General features: G+C 41.4%; 1 protein-coding gene and 1 pseudogene across 1 annotated transcript; both read left to right on the top strand.

Annotated features, from left to right (window-relative positions):
- Positions 1-447: 447 nt before the first annotated feature.
- LOC115556334 (uncharacterized) lies at positions 448-8,846 on the top strand. The gene is made up of 11 exons (XM_030373541.1): positions 448-583; positions 668-717; positions 815-941; positions 1,103-1,174; positions 1,261-1,346; positions 1,789-1,931; positions 2,362-2,497; positions 6,298-6,391; positions 6,506-6,584; positions 6,802-6,881; positions 7,063-8,846. The coding sequence occupies exons 1-11, from the start codon at positions 561-563 to the stop codon at positions 8,039-8,041; spliced, it is 1,869 nt and encodes a 622-aa protein (XP_030229401.1). The 5' UTR covers positions 448-560; the 3' UTR covers positions 8,042-8,846.
- Positions 8,065-17,443, top strand: LOC115555847 (5-hydroxytryptamine receptor 3A-like; annotated as a pseudogene).
- The last annotated feature ends 249 nt before the right edge of the window (positions 17,444-17,692 follow it).

The raw sequence follows: 17,692 nt of genomic DNA on the forward strand, positions 1-17,692 counted from the left end.
TCTCCATGGACCGTGATTGGACAACACAAAAATAGAGACGATCGCCCAACCCTACAACACACAGCGAGCAATAATAGGTATATCATATAATTAACTTTGTCATATTGAGTCAATTAGGGGGAAGATAAGTCAGGGTTTCTTTTTTGTTCTGAGGTTTGCTTGGAGCATTTGTCTACTTAATACCCATAACTTTTGTAAATTAGCTCTGCAAAGTATTTATTTGTCATTTCTGGTTTAAGTAATGAACTATGAAGGTTATGCGAAATAGGATACTGACCATCAACAATTACATGTATGCATGTAGACTATTGATGCTTAATTAAACCTATTATTATTAGAAGTAAATTAAAAAAGTTAAAAGTAAAAAATCCTCCAGGAATTACACACTTGATGATTCATTAGATTCTCTGGAAACGTGATGCAGAACTTCCTCCTTCTCCAATGTAAAAAGGAGGGGCATTTCCATTGGGTCTAGCCAAATTTATAGCATCAACGAAACGCAAGGACGCACAAGGAAGTGGTTTCGTTTTCAGGAAACTTAACAATACTTTTAGTCGACAATGGAGCGGATACCAGGTTTACGGTAAACTAAGATTGTGTACCAGTTTATGTGAATGCATTCAGTGTAATAATAATGGTGTGACATGTTATTCTCTATTGGATTTAGGTTTTACTTTGGCGTTTTCCTTCTAAACTGTATTTCTATGGCAGCGCAAGGTAAGAAAGTCTTCCATTGAAACCTACTCAGTGAGATTTGCGGTGTTTCATTTTTCCTTACTTGTAATACAATGTTAATATCGTTTTGAAAACACAGGGCTCAATCTTCACTGCGACAACGACTTCGACAGGCTGATGATGTGTGCGTTCAATCCCCCGCCCGACGATCCGAGCTGCGCTGAGTACACACTCAACACCCGAGTGGAAGGCACACAAAGATACACGTAATTATTAATGCCAAACATTAATACATTGATTTGAAAATATGAAATGCCAAGTAACATTGTAGGCCTAGGTCTATAAACATTCGTTCATGATTCATAGTGACGTCACTATTGGAAGTTATTAAAAAATATAAAATATTGTGCTTTATTTTACTTTTCAGTGAGAGGAGTTGCAATTTAACACCGGACCCAGTTCGGACGGGAAGGTGCAGTTGCTCGTTGGACATCAATGGGTAAAGATTTTATTTTACAAATCGCACATATCTGTTGAATAACTATTATTGAATGTGCTTCTAACTTTAACCTGCTTTTTTATGAGGTTTAATGTGGCGGACATTTACAATACAACGCTGCAGAAAGCTGGGGCTCTAGTGGAGTTCAAAAACATCTCAGCTTACGACAACAGTGAGTTTAAGCAAGCAGTTTCATACCTGAAAAAAGTCATACCTGCTCCATAGGCTAAGGACCAGTAGGCCTAGCCTATGTTTCCTCCAAGTGACATATACACATGGACGCAGCATTGGCCTGTACATGTCTATGGCATCCTCTTCTCATGACTGACCTGTCACTCTGTATTCACTGTCTAATAACCCCTCATCTTAATAACCTGTCTCTGTTTTAACCGTGCCTGCTCTTTAATGACCTGTCTCTGCAGCCACTGTCTATTACCTATACCTGCTTCTTAATTATGGATGTATTATCATTGTCTAACACCTACCTGCTCCTTCATTAATATCTCTGTTTTAACTGTCTTACCCCTACCTTCTCTTTAATGACCTTTCTTTGTATTCGCTGTTTAACCCCTACCTGAACTTTGTCTATATTCACTGTCTAATCTTTACCCCAGTAAAACCCAAAGCCCCATGTATCACTTCGGTGACAAGAGAAAATGAGAATTATCTGGTGATGTGGGACACAAAATACGAAAAAAAAAAAACCTTCAAGCTGACGGTGTTGCTGAACTACTGCAAAAAAGGAGAGAACGGCACGGTATGTCCATTTACACAAGAGACCCCGGTTCAAGGCCTACATAACATCCATTGACATCTACATGTCAGTCACTTTCTAATTTCATCACTGAAGTCGATCTCTCTACAGACTCAACCACACAAAGGCAGAATATCCTGTAAAAAGTACCATTACAAAAGTATAAATGACCCAATGTAATGTAAATGTGTCGGTAATAATTGGCTATTTGTGGAATTTCCACATGTGTAGAAATGTCGTTGTTGGTTATTCAGGTGTATTTGGAAAAATTGGTAAAGGTTTGGATTCTTCTGTTGGTGTTAGGATTTAATTCCGTGCTGCCTGTCTTGGTCAAACAAAGTGTTGGCTGGAGCCTAACATAGGCTGTAGATGAAACCCAGACTGATATTTATTTCTGAACCATGCCGTTGAAGCTGTAGTCTTTCTGTTGCAGAAAGTGAACGTTTCGTCCATGGAGTCTTATGAGATTTTGGGCAAGTCCCTGGAGCCGAGTACAGAGTACCTGGTCAGCGTGCAGAGCTACTCTGCGTTCTACAGTGAAAGAAGTGGAGACCTGACATTCACCACCCGTAAGATCTAAACCCCCTATCTCTGGTCCCTACCTATCAGGCTACTGCCGGCTCTGCTACCTAAACTCCTGCTGGTCTCAGTTCCATCCCTCTCTATCTCCGCCTATCCCGGTGTACGTACACAGATTCTAGTGGATGATAATGAGTATTATCGGATGGCATCTGCAAGAAACTGTATATATATGTGCATCCTATTCGTGGTATCAAACAAGCTTCATAAATGCAGTAAATTTCCCACCAGTTAATGAAGAAATTGTATATACTAGTGGTAGGAAAGGCTCAGACGTTTTTCTCATATATATATAAAATACCGGTTTGAATGATTTCTTTGAATTCAAGGGTTAAAAGTCCCATGGCATGAAAATAATTTCCTGAGGTTTTTCTAACATTCATATGAGTTCCCCTAGCCTGCCTACGGCCCTGTCATGCCAAATTTGTACCGGCTGCCAAATTTTTACCGGCCTACGTCATCAGTTGTTGACAACTTGACAACTGATTTGATTGGGTTGTCCGTTGCCGGGCAGGTTTCAAAAAACATCTGCATCTGCATCTGCAAGAAACTGTATATATATGTGCATCCTATTCGTGGTATCAAACAAGCTACATGAATGCAGTAAATTTCCCACCAGTTAATGAAGAAATTGTATATACAAGTGGTAGGAAAGGCTCAGACGTTTTTCTCATGTATGATACAATACTGGTTAGAATGATTTGTTTTAATTCAAGGGTTAAAGGCCCCATGGCATGAAAATAATTTCCAGTGGTTTTCTAACGTTCATATGAGTTCCCCTAGCCTGCCTATGGCCCCCCAGTAGCTAGGAATGGCGTTAGTTGTAAAACAACCACTAGGTATCCTGCTCTACCTTTAAAAAATGAATGCTACACCCTCCGATTTCAAAATTGTTCCCATATGTCGTCATAAGGGGCCAAGTTACCTCCCCTTTCTCTGCCTTGCCCGCCCAGAGAATTTGGCCTGCCAATGAGACAATGAGCTACGACCGTGCAAGCACCACGTGTGTGTGTGTGTGTGTGTGTGTGTGTGTGTGTGTGTGTGTGTGTGTGTGTGTGTGTGTGTGTGTGTGTGTGTGTGTGTGTGTGTGTGTGTGTGTGTGTGTGTGTGTGTGAATACACACACTGTAACGCAAGTGTTCTTTGTTATATATTTGGATAACCGTTCTGCTGTTGGTGTTATGGCGTATAACACGACGGGTTCTCTGACGTCGCTGGTATTTCCACAGAGAGACTCGTAGTGGGGTATATCTCAGCCAAGGTTGAGCAGGAATTGGGGGAAAGGAACTTTGGCTTTGACTACCTGAAGTACATGAGCCGCGACATGGAGGAGAAAGGGATTGTTGCCCGCGATCGTCTCCCGCCGGAACCCCGCTGCCCGCTGCCGAAGCCACGGTGCCTCGGCAGCGGGCAGCGGGGCTCCGGCGGGAGACGATCACGGTCAACAATCATGGGCAAAAATCCCTTTCTCCTCCATGTCGCAGCTCAGTGTACTTTCAGATTGATGTGGAAGTGGAAGAACCAGAGAAATCGGAAAACCCGACGCAGTCGTTTGAGATTCATAATATCGTCTGGAGGCGCACACAGTTTTTGGCCGTGATAATATATTAGATGATATAGATATCTATGTTTAATATGATATAATTTAGTCCGGAGCACCCGGACTGTTCTAGAATATTTACAGAACACAGCCAAAAGCTGTGTGCGCCTCGCCATTGTGATACATCCGCTGTAAACGCGAGCGCATGGTACCGTGGCCGCAAGTTGCTCAGAGCCACACCCCTATCCTCCACCTTGACCCGTCTCTAAAAAACGGCACGTTTGAGGAAAGCTCATTGTGGGACTGGCTCGTAGTGGTTGTAATTCTGCACCAAGGCTGAATTTCTTGAACGTCTTCAAGTACTGTATTAGGGGCCCACTAAAAGCTATATAAAGTAGCATGCCATGGGATCTCTAATGATCTACGTGGAGAAAACAGTACATTTTTATTTTGTAATAAATATGTCTATTTATAATATGAATAAAAATGAATAGGAAAGTCTCTCATGGAAATCCGTTGAGAAAGCTAATCGTTACATTACTTTTGATCAAGAATACGCACGGCTCCCCGTTTACTTGTTTCTGTCTACAAGTTTGTCTTGGCCTCTATTATTGCAGCAACGTTGCTGTATCACAGTTAGGGGTCAAAGCAGACAATGCGGTGTATATGCAGTAGCGTACCGTGGGGTTTAAGTCAGGGCCTTCCGTAACAAACTCCACCAACGGCAAACCCCCAAACACTCAGACATGCACACAAATTTCCTATTCAGTGCCAATACAGCCACAATGCGCTACTGCATAACATCCACAACAAGACAGTTGATCTTCAGCAACAACAACAGCGCACACGCACACCACTTTGCATTACCACAGAGCTAGAATAATGCAGCATCACCATCAGATCTTTCCTTATGTCACTCCGCAACCAGATTGCACATCACACACATGAAACAAAAACAAGTGTTCACAGTTATTGTTATTTTCACCGGATGCCTTCGCAACTTCAACGGATTCAAAAAAGTAGCCTATAGCGTCAATAGTACAAGTGCAACGCCAGTTCATTAACAAAAATGAAACATACAAGTAGGCCTTTATGCCACATATTTTACAACAGCTATTCCAGGCAGAATATTAAGCCAACAGGAGTAGTAGTGAACGGGTTCATTTAATAAGCTTATTAAGTGGCATCCACACACAGCATTACCATTAAGCCTACTGCCCAAATTCCAGCAATATATTTGCGTTTCCAACCATTTAAAAAAATGTGTTATAGTACCACAACAACATTATCGCTCCTACACAGTGCAAAGTAAAACTCGCCCATCACCCATGGCCTGATGTTTTAAAGCTGCCTTGGTGAAGCTGTTAAGACTGCTAAATCCGGCGCTGTTCCATGTCCCCTCACTGATGTTGAACAGCAAACACAGCGAGTAGAATAGGTTGTTCTGAACGGTGCTAGCCGCTAGCCAGTCATAGCGGCTGTAGTTGCACTCTGTAAAGTGCCGCACAAAACCTTTACCGGCCTGGGTCAGCCCATCCAGCTTCGGTGTAGGACTTCCTCTTGAAATTAAATCTGTCTTCTCTCCAAAGGATTGCCTTGAAGAAGGCAAACGAAGAAAATCATTAACAGGATCGCTAGGTAGGTGCTGTGAAGGCGGTGGCCAAAGAAGTTCACTATCAACGCTGTACCGCCAACGATTCAAAATTTGCTGATGACATCACCGGGGGGCCAGCGCCGGCATATTGCTGGGACCTGGGGCCGTTCTATTACTACACATCAACATTTGATTGGCTGATTACACACGTCAGTCAAATTTATTATCGAATGGGAGGTGGCAGCTTCAGCGAAAGGCTAGCAGTACTTTTAGTGCTGGCCCCGCCGGTCCATGTACCCTAGCTGTGATGCGTATTCAGCTGAGCTCAGCCTTACAAAAAAAACGGTTTTCCTTTTGGAATTATGTACTGAAAAAAATATGGAATTAAGATGTGTTCAGACACAAATTAATATAATTTTGAAAAAAATTATATCGATATATTATTTAGATTTTGACAGGTCCAGCAGAGAAGCCCCTGCTGGCCCTGACGGCCCACCAGTGCGTATATGTCTCTGGGCTAATCAACAGACATACATAAATGCAGTAAATTTAGCATTTTCTTCGAGTTAATGAAGGAATGGTATAAACTGGTAGTGGGAGACGGTGAAAAGATTATGATGTTTTTCTCATACATAATATCTGCATGTTCTTTTTCAGCTGTGTCACCTACCACCATTGCGGTTGCGGTCATTGTGAGTCTGTGTGTTGCTGCTTATATCATCACCAGTTTCCTGTATCTATTCTGCACACGGTGAGATGCCCTTATCCTCACAGTTACTTGTGTCATGATGTCATCAGTAAACTTTGTTAAAAGATGATATGAAAAAGGTTTTTATAAAATTCTATTTGTTCCATTTGTCTCTAGGTTGAAGGAGAGTTGGTGGGATAGCGTTGGCGACTATAAAAACTCAACTTTGTTATTCATGGTCCCAGGAGATCACAAGGTACACAGCTTTATGGAATTTCACAAACACAGGCCACTGTTGTCGTTGGTGAGGGGGACATTTTCAGTCTTTTGCAAACTGCCACCTCACCACTAGTTACTACTAAATTCTACACAATGGACCTTTGACCAATAGGCCAAATCTTTTAAGAATCATCATGGGATATAAAACGGGAGGATTCACACATTGTTTTAACAATTTTCCGACCGTTTCACAGGTGCTTACGCCGCAGGAAACTACCCTGGACTCTGTCTATGTTGAGGCCTGCAAAGAGGACGAATTTGACGAAAAACCATTGTGGGTTAATATTGCTGGCCCTCTTTTGTTTCAAAAAGTCTTCACTGTCCTGTACATGAAATTCAACAAACTGTTATACGAAAATACCGTAGTCACAGGAGTGAGAATGATGATGTCACTCCATTAAATGACTCTCGAAACATCACAAATTACAGTCTTCCTCTCCTGCTTTATCTTCCAGGGACAGCGGTGGTAATTCCCTTCAAAGTACCGGAGCTGAAAGCGTGTCCTCGTCTCTGGATGACTCGCAGAAGGTCTCCATTGACCTAATCTCCGATGTGGAGGAAGCCATGCGTATGGCCTTCCCCCAGCTCTCCACAGCTCCCTGCCACATCGTTGCCCACAGCAACACTGGTTACAATCCAATCGCTGGGACCTCCAGCCCCTCCGTTTTTGAGAACATGACATATTCCATGTCTTCTTCTGGGACCCAGGGGTTATACGCTGCCAACCCGCCTGCTGTACTTAGTGAGTCCTTCTACAAACCCAGAATGTTGTGGGGTGGGGTACACAACCCTTTTCCAGATTCTCAGGTGCCTTTTTTCCAGCTGACTGGACAGAGGCAGCCTTTCGATCCATCCCATATGAAAACTGACCTTTCCTATCAGTCGCGGAACACTGAATCGGGGAGCCTATCCCAATCAGAGGCTCTGCAGGTAGACCTCTCGTATAGCTGTTCTCCGGGTGACACCACTTCTTCCTCCGACCTGCATGGCTTTGGCTCCTCTCAGTCTGGTGACAACTTGAAAGAGTCACTCCTAGTTGGAGAAGGTGACCGGTCCAGCATGATGGAACGTGTTTCCGTTGAGGAGAAACCGTCATTCAACGTCTGGGTTTCAAATCCTTCTGAGGCGTCCTGCCCTTCCCCTGCATGCAGCCTTGTTTCCTTGGACGATGACTTTCAAGAATTCCAAAGTATGATGAAGCGACCAGGAGTGCTCATTCCAACGGCAAACGACAGTAGGCCCAGAGGTCGGCCGGACAAGCTTCCTGAGACTCCCTACTCTGGAATGCCTCAAAGAACCATAGAGGGAGCAAGCACCTTAACCCAAACAACACAAGCAGCCCAGGGTATTCTGGACACTCAAGGCAACAAGGTGTCTCTTCTGTCTGTGGATCAGCACAAGCTAATCATTATCAGTGATTATCATAGTGTTTAATTAGGTCTGAGACCGTCGACTTAATGGACACTAAGAGCCTCAATGTAAAGAGATTTAAGTTGTATTGAATTGAGAGCAAGGGCACAAAGCGTGGACCAATGAACTCAATGGTTATAACATGGAACCCGTGGTTATGTTCATTTATATATGTAATATAAAGTATGTGACACAAAGTAAACACATTTTGTGTGTGTTTACTTTTGTGTCAGAGTAGAGATGGTTGTGTCAGAGTAAAGATGGTTGGTTTTTGTACAGTGGACAAAACATTTCATGGACTTTTATAAATATAAAGCACTTTCATATTATATTTTTAACTTGGAATGTTATAATAATGATCTTATAATGTTATAAACGAGAAATAAAACGTGTACTGTAACTTTTCATTCAAAAAGTAAAGATGGAACAAGATGGAACCATTGGGTGACAAGATGCAACAGGTGCATAAATGCACTGTTTGCCTTTGATGATGATGTTAATCATGTCAATTCTAACCCTCTCTTTTGCACGGTATAATAAGTATCTCTTTGCTTGCATCGAGCTCCTTCGAGAACACGCAAAGCATTGTTTATGCAAACAGTTTTCAACGTATATACCTGGTCAATCTATGCAACACGAGCTATTAAACCAAATGTACACTAGAGGGTGATTTAACATTCTAGAAAATATAAACAGTGTTGAGCTCCCTCAACTGGACATGGAGTGTATGTTCTCTAGAGTTTTGTAGACGTGTGCTGTTGAATTTGTTTGGTCTTATATTCAATTTCAATTAAATATCTACAATAAAAAACTATTATAGTAATCCAAAGCTCTGTATTTAGTTCATCTTACTTGAGGTGAAAAATATCTGCCGTGTCGGTGAGAACATTTTAAGTGTCTCGGTCCTTTCCTAACCCAAGTGTAATCGACTCCAACGTCTGTGAATGGTGGTTCATCTGGAGAGACTCTATCCGAGGGTAGATCAGCCATCTGCTGTTGTCCAGGAATAGCATTTATACGCCGACAGAAAACACATTGAGACAGGATTTTTCTGATCAATACTGTGGCACCAGGAATCCAATATTTCTGACATAGTCTGGATAGCGTATGGTTTCGACCACCATGTCCCACCTCCATGAATGTGTCGTAGAATGAGGTCAGCAATGTGAAAGTCTTTGGATAGAATGACAGGATGTTTAATTTCTTCTGGCATTGCAGCTCTGCTTAAGCGACCAGGTATGGAAGAATGAGTTCATCGGCTGGGATCCAGAGCAGTGCGGCACAGAAGAGATAACGTTACCTAGAACCCAGTTTTGGACACCAGATATGGTCATCAATGTATTGTAAGATTCATGCACAACTACAATAATCAAGTGTGAAACACAGAGACGAAACGTATGGATCAAATGTTGTCATTGTCTTATGGTGTTCCATAAGTTTATGCCTTTAGCTCCAATGATCTACAAAATGTGAACCAAATTATTCCATTGCTTTTATCCACACTCATGTGAACCTCAGGAGTGGAAAAATGTCTATTCAATTAAGGAACGTACTTATTTTCCTAAATCACCGTTACTCCTCTAACCAATCAAATCTCAAAAGTGATATAACTTTGATATAAAATAATAATAATAATACTGATCTCATATCTAAAGACGTAAACATTGCTCGAAAGAAGTGTGAAATGTGTTTTTTTGCCGTCCTACAGCGTTTCGCAAAACACACCATTTGTGCCTTATGTACATGTCAATTCTAATGGCAAGATCTACCACTACAGCCCTGTCAGAGTGGTTAGCTAATGCAGGCTGTACATCTACACCTTCCTCTTTGACTTCCAGAACTGCAATTTCACCTTCAACTCCTACACCCACACAAGTAAGACCCCACATGGATAGAAAAATCAATGGATGCTCTGGAATGCATGCCTCTTCAGCTTCCTGCTACCCCCACAGAGTGTGGACCGCTCGGCCTTTAAGATGACCCTCATCTTAGGCTACACCGTCTTCCTGTTGCTTATGAATGACTTGCTGCCGGTCACTGGCAACACCATACCACTCATAAGTCAGTAGTACCCTTGTTCAGAGTGAGGATGACATCAACTTGTATAGCAAGAACTGAAAAGTAACCAGCATACCAACACTGTCTCCTATTTATCCTCAGATGTTTTCTTCTATCTCTGCCTGGCTCTGATGGTGGCCAGCCTGTTGGAGACAATCCTCATCACCCACCTCTACTCAAGCTCCAGTCGCTTTGCTTCTGTCCCCCGCTGGGTGAGAGTAGTGGTCCTTCAAACCCTGGGTTGTTGTGTTGGTCTGCCTTCAAACCCACCACAAGACAATTCAACAGGTATGGTGTTGTTAGGCTAGGGTTAGATTATATTGACAAACTGAATGCTTGATATTACTGTAATAGACACCCACAACCAAACTACAAGCGGCATATTGTTCGGCACATCTCTCCAATACAGAGGCGCATCCCGATGCTGTGAGCGAGGAGGTCAAATCGGGTAGGAATGCTCCCTCAGCCCTTCAGCTGGCAGAGTTGAGAGAGTTGGGGAGAGACCTCCGGGCGATCCGGCTACAGGTGGACCAGCAGCTGAGTGGGGACCAGAAGTCTGAGGAGTGGATCCAGGTGGCTTCCATCATTGATCGCTTTCTGTTTTGGTTCTACGCTCTCTTCCTATTAGTCAGCTGTGTAACTATGATCTGCTTCTGGGTACGTTCATACAGGTTATGAAATGGTTTCTCAGAAAGGTTTCACTTATACATCATTGATTGCTTCCTGTCAGTCAGCTCTATACGTTTTTTAGGTCCTCTGTGTGTCATTAAAGCAGCAGATCTACTTCCCACTACTTGGCATGCATGTATTTTGCGTGAGGGAGAGGGAGAGGGGGAGAGGGGGAGAGGGAGAGAGAGAGAGAGAGAGAGAGAGAGAGAGAGAGAGAGAGAGAGAGACAGAGAGAGAGAGAGAGAGAGAGAGAGAGAGAGAGAGAGATTGCTTCTTATCAGTCAGCTGTATAACTAGGATCTATCTCTGGGTTTATCATTAAGGTCATAGAACAATGTATTTTGAGATCTTTTCAATATGATTAATATAATGGTTGTTAACCTTAGTCATTCCTTATATATACAGATTATTTGACATGGATCTATTTCAATTGGTCAATTTAGTCAGTGTGGATATCTATTGATGGTTGAGGTTTGGACATGGATTTATGTTGCATAACTGTTGTACCTGTCATGTGTTGGTTTACTAAATAAAATGTCTGAAATTAAATCGACTTACTTTGGAATAACGTTTTGCATAAGGCACAAACTATGTTTGTCATGACTTGCGTGTCACTCTTACGTAATATTAACTACTATACTATTTTAGATGTCGGAGGAATGGAGTATGATATGAGTAAGTTCTGTACAATTGTGTATCTAGTTGTCGCTAGGCCTGTCTAAAGCCGCATATTTTTTGTGAAAGCCCCGGATCTATTCTCGTTTTTTGCAGTGTTGCATTTCTCTGTGCATCATTGATTGTTGAGAGAGAGAACCGGTCACAGGGGTGTTCATTGCACTACACTGCATGGACCGTACCTTATAAGCAGTGCTTAATTTGAGGGGGAGCAAGGGGGAGCGCGCTCCGGAAGCTCTGACGTGCGCTCCGCCAGCTGGATCTGGAGTGAGTGAGTGTGAGTGTGAGTGTGAGTGTGAGTGTGTATGTGTGTGTGTGTGTGTGTGTGTGTGTGTGTGTGTGTGTGTGTGTGTGTGTGTGTGTGTGTGTGTGTAATACTGTGTGCATGTGTGTGTTTTGTTCAGATGTGCAGCAAGAGAGGTTGGACTTGGAGTGACGCGAGTCGGTTGAGTGATGTGTGATAAATCTGCGAGGAGTTAGCGAAAGTGGCTGCGGAGAAGAGGGGCAAGAAGGCCAAAATGAACTTTATTATTATTATGGTTTTTGTGGTATTCTGGTATTGTTCTGGTTAATAATATGTATCTATTTGTTAACGTGGCCAAGTTGTCATGCCAGATTGTTGTTCTAACTAGGCCTACTGTATAATCTATGAGGTAGCCTATCTATTTGTTTTCATCTTTTGATGCGACGGAGATCCATTTTCAAGGACTTGGTGTATTTTGTTGTGTTGAGAATACAATGACTCAATGACGCACCTGCGAGTGCATGACATTATTCCTCAACTGTTAGTAAACAACGGTAAACTTTATAACGTGTGGCTGTGTGTCTCTCCAACCTAACATATGTTTACTATTTTTTCTGGGTACATCCCCATTCACAAGGCTTTAGTAGGCTAATTTCTTGCGATGTTGACTAAATAAGCCTACAGCATTGAACATGAGATTTTGTGTGGGTTGTACGAAAGCGTCCACCACAGCCCCCCCCCCCCCCCCCCCCCCCCCCCGCCTCTTTTTTCCTACTCGTCCTCAGCGCTCCGGGAGCTCCCACTTGACAAATTATTTTAAGCACAGCTTATAAGTGTGTGTGTTTGTGAACAACATTGAACTGTATCTTATAAGTGTGTGTGTTTGAGAACAACATTCAATATTGTATACACATATGTGAATTAGTCTGCTTCTACTCAATTCGAATACTTAGAATAGCAACTACAAAATAAAGAACATGATTCAGAACGAATGTGGAAAGTAAATAAAAAATTTTTTAAGAGTGCATAAGAATCCTAAGAATAGAGCTTGTTTATACAAATCTAAAATAGCAGGAGGATCCCAGGCTTTAAAGGCTTTTAATTTCCCATATTAATACAATCATAATAATAACATGTTATTGTAATAACTACGAATTAAAGGGTATTCAGCCATTCATGTTAATCATTTTATAATCAATCTAAGGAATAAGTACCACAGAAAAGAATGAAATATAGTAAGAAAGAACGAAGTCAATGTAAAAGTAAGGTATGTGCGATACTAAGGGGAAACAAGAGAAGCAGGCACAGGTGTTGCTATAGATTATTCACCATTAAGACCGGGGTAAAATGGCAACATGCGATGTAGAAATACGATAACCTCAGATGAAGATAGTAATGCTGTATGGAAAATATTTGGTGAGACATGCAAATGATTGCAGCAGGGTGACGCAAAACTTTAAGCTTCACCATAGAAGGAGCTTGTGTGTCCCCATTACCAGCGATGAGAACACCCAAGCCATCGCTAGAACCTACCCTGGGAGGGAAAGGCCTGTAGCAGATATACTGGTCCCTCATGTTCTCCCGGGTCAAAAAGTCAGTGACCGTTCTCCCTTGGTAGCTAAGTTTGCTGAGTGAAAGTGCATTTATGTTTTATCCAAAAAAAATACAATAAAAGAAGACTCATTATTGAAGTTCAACTATAAAATCTACAAACCTTATTATTACAACTTTGCAATGAAGCGCAGTAAAGGGGCAGATGCAAGATATGAACATGGCATCACACATATTGCCAATCTGCATCCTCCAATCTGATGCCCAAAGGGATGTTCATTTATTGCCCGAAGTAGAGTCCGTCGGTGGTGGAGTACAGACACCTGACGATATTGAAATTGATCATTTCAATAACGATATACCTTGGAAAGCTGTACTTCAGGTGCACGATGGACCATAACGGTTTCGTTTAATCTGTTGAACGTCTTTGAATACGCTTCTTCTTTACGCTTATTGAGTTAGGAGTGTATTCCTTATGGTTTAGAGTGTATTTCTTATAGTAAAATATGTAATCTTGTAAGAACAGTGTGTGTTGAAGATTGAAAGACATCTGTCAGTGCAAAATATGTATAATACAAATGCAAATCGCTGATGGTATGATTTAAAAGAGATGATTAGGAAATGACCAAAATCTCAAATTGATTAAATTTAATGAAGTGATCTTCAGGGGTTGATTATTTATATGATTATATAATATGATTTAATTATGAAGGTAAATATAACCAATCATTGTAAAAGACATCTCTTTATAATTAATAATTCATTCGTAGGGTTAGTGATAGCCCTTACCCTAGAATAAACCATATAGGCTATTGCGTCTTACTTGAAAAAAATAAATGCAGAATAATAGACATGCAATCATAATATGAATCAATAATTAATTAAACATGATTGATCACCTTGAAAAGCAACTATTCACAAGATGTAATATAGATGTAATAGTTAGTATAGTTAGATATTAGTATAATAACTCACCCCCAGGGCATTTATCACCATGGCAACTGGTGGACGAAGGTGTGAAATGCTAATGTTTTCCTTCAAACAGCAAGCAGGAGGCAGGACCCCAAACTGATACATATCAGGGTGTACTCCCGGATTCATTCGATTATCTGTGAGTATCTGGAAGTATACTGGATCATTCCAGTCCAGATACGCCTCTTGCACCCAGTTTACACTCCAGCCATCACCAAGGAAGAGGTTAAAGTGTATTGAGGTCACTGACCTCAATACTAGAATCACTGGAACCAACTAGGGTCGGTTCTGAATTTGCAGCTTCTCGGAATTTGTCCCAAATGAATCCGAATTTGATCATCAAATCCTCTTTTATGTATTATGTTGTGAACATGGACACTGCAAGAGAATAAAACAATTGCAGTGGACTTATCTTTTGATGCCAAATTTTGTGATGCCGGCCCTAACACTAAGCTGCATGTTCCAGGGTTTTCTGAATTTGATACCGATGAGTTAGCTTTTCCCCATCTGCACGCTACATTCTGATCAACTAAAACTCCAAAACATGTCTTAAGCCCTACTTTGAATTGAGCAACCGATAAGTAAAGTAGCACTCTGCAGGAGAAACCTCTTGATTTGTACAAGTGGGGTTATCAAGTCACGCTCAGCTTAAAATAATGCTATATATACACCTTTGTTGTTGATGCGATTTTTTTAACTGGAAGAGCATTTCAACCGGGTATGTTTATTATAACAGTTTCTGTGATTTTGTTCACTTGAGCTACGTTTTGAACAATCAATTGACTACAAAAATGTAGACAATATGTTGTGATATTCTTATGATTCTTCTTTTTAATAATCTATTTTCATTTGAACCAAGACAGACGAAGAGCAGCGAATTGCAAGATAATGGCTGCCGAACTGCAGGTTAAGAGTATAGATCATTTTGAGAGAGTTTTGGTTGTTACACAATGTAAAATTGACTTGTTTTGTTAGTTAATATTGTCGTTAACACTCAGTTTTTAATCAACAGCTATCTGCCAGGTCATTTTTGACCATGGTATTCATCATATTCTCTGCCACACAAGGTGAGTAAATGGAACCAAAAAGCATTACAACTTAAATAATACTTAATATGTAAGAAGGGAGATGTTTTTCCTCTGCAACCATACAGGTTTGGCTGAAATATGACATAGAATACATTAGTATATTGTATTTTTTCAAAATGTCATCATTAAAGCTATCTATATTCTATTAAATATGAACCCCTTTAAATTAAAAACATTAAAAAAAAACTTTGGTAGTATGATGGACAGCAAATCTTCAATTTTAATTAGTCTTTAAGTTAATATGAATTGACATGCTTAATCTAAAAACATCTTTGATATTCATAGTACACATGCCCATATGACACAAACCAGAGAAGGCATTATTGTGGAGAGTTTGCCAACATTTGTCCATTGGTTGCAATTATGGTTAATTTTTTGTTTGTTTAAGGTTTTGGACAAGTCGATTCAGGGAAGGAAGTGGCACTGGAGACTGAGGTGGTCGTGGATGAAGTTGTAAAGGAAGAGGAAGTTGGACAAGTCGATTCGGGGAAGGAAGTGGCACTGGAGGCTGAGGTGGTCGTGGATGAAGTTGTAAAGGAAGAGGAAGTTGGACAAGTCGATTCGGGGAAGGAAGTGGCACGGGAGACTGAGGTGGTGTGCGAACTGCGCAAGCTCGTGACTTGACAGATTGACAACTTGCAATGAGACAAAGGATAAAGAAAGAGCAAGAATATAGATGGTTACGGTTGTGTCTGGTTGTCTCTTTAGTCTGGTTATTCCTTCAGATTATGGTTGTATTTGTGTTTGGTTGGTGTATTTTGGGTGAAGGGGTACATGTGTAACATCCTGCCCTCTCTTCTCTTATGCAATGCTCTACTCAATCAGCCAAGGACATCAGGGTTGAACTGAACATTCCCATAAAGGAGATTCTGATGAACTCAATGGAAGTGATGACTACTGTAGGAGAATGGCAGCTCATCGATATCATTGCTTATAAAGAGTCACACGATGCAGAACCACCGTACGGAAGTGATGAGCTTGTGTTTCACGTATGTTTGAATAAAATGATATATTCATGATTAGAAAATGTAACATTATGCATTTCTTCATGGTGACATGGTCAAGTTAATAAAGACTGTTTATATAATGATAATATTTTAAATGCCCCTGTTAAGAACTATCTTTTTTAAACCCCATAGATTGGTCTGAGGCGTAAGTCCACTCTCTATGTGGTCAACCTGATCATCCCCAGCTGCTTCCTGATCACAGTGGACCTCTTCAGCTTCCTGTTACCCCCACAGAGTGTGGACCGCTCGGCCTTTAAGATGACCCTCATCTTAGGCTACACCGTCTTCCTGTTGCTTATGAATGACTTGCTGCCGGTCACTGGCAACACCATACCACTCATAAGTCAGTAGTACCCTTGTTCAGAGTGAGGCTGACATCAACTTATATCGCTAGGACTGAAAAGTAACCAGCATACTAACACTCTCTCCTATTGATCCCCAGATGTTTTCTTCTCTCTCTGCCTGGCTCTGATGGTGGCCAGCCTGTTGGAGACAATCCTCATCACCAACCTCCACTCAAGCTCCAGTCGCCTGGCCCCTGTCCCCCGCTGGGTGAGAGTCGTTTTCCTTCAGACCCTGGGATGTTGTGTTGGTCTGCCTTCAAAGCCACCAAAAGAACATTCAACAGGTATGGTGTTGTTAGGCTAGAATGTACTGTTCAGCGTTCCAAAACAAACAACAAAGTACAAAATGAGGCTAGATGTACACACTTAAACGTGAAAGACCTCCATTACCATACAGATACCAATGATGCAGTGGAGGAGGGCGGCGTTTACATGAATCCTCCAGGGGGCAAACATCTAGTAGACACAACCCTGGACGCACTGAGGAAGTTGGGCAGAGACCTCCAGGCCATCCGGCGGCAGGTGGACCGGCAGCAGAGAGGGAACCACAACTCTGAGGAGTGGATCCAGGTGGCAGGCGTCATCGATCGCTTTCTGTTTTGGCTCTATGCCGTCTTCATAATAGTCAGCTTTGTAGTCATGATTTGTATCTGGGCCTCTTCATACAGCAAATAAAATAATGTGTTTAGACAAGGGTTCCATAAATGTTATATAGCGGCCAAGATTTGTGTTGCCTTTTGTAGTCTTCTAGGTATTCTTTCCTTATATTCGAAATGCATTTGAGTAAGTTTAGTCAGTATGATTGTTACTTAGGAGAGGTTCAATACACCATTCCAGGCATCACTTTTTGTTTGATTAATGCTATGCTTTAAAATCTGCCATCGTCCAATTTGATTGAATCAAAATAAAACATTTTGATGATTTTGTTTTATTTTACAAAAATGACTTGCATATATGTTGTTGGTGATGTTATTGTTATGAATTATTTTAATATGAACAATGGAGAGTAATAGGGAAGGGTCTGAGTTTATTTGTAACCCGTAAAGATATTTAATCACCATGCATTT

This window comes from Gadus morhua, chromosome 12 (genome assembly GCF_902167405.1).
Source record: "Gadus morhua chromosome 12, gadMor3.0, whole genome shotgun sequence".
NCBI lineage: Eukaryota > Metazoa > Chordata > Actinopteri > Gadiformes > Gadidae > Gadus > Gadus morhua.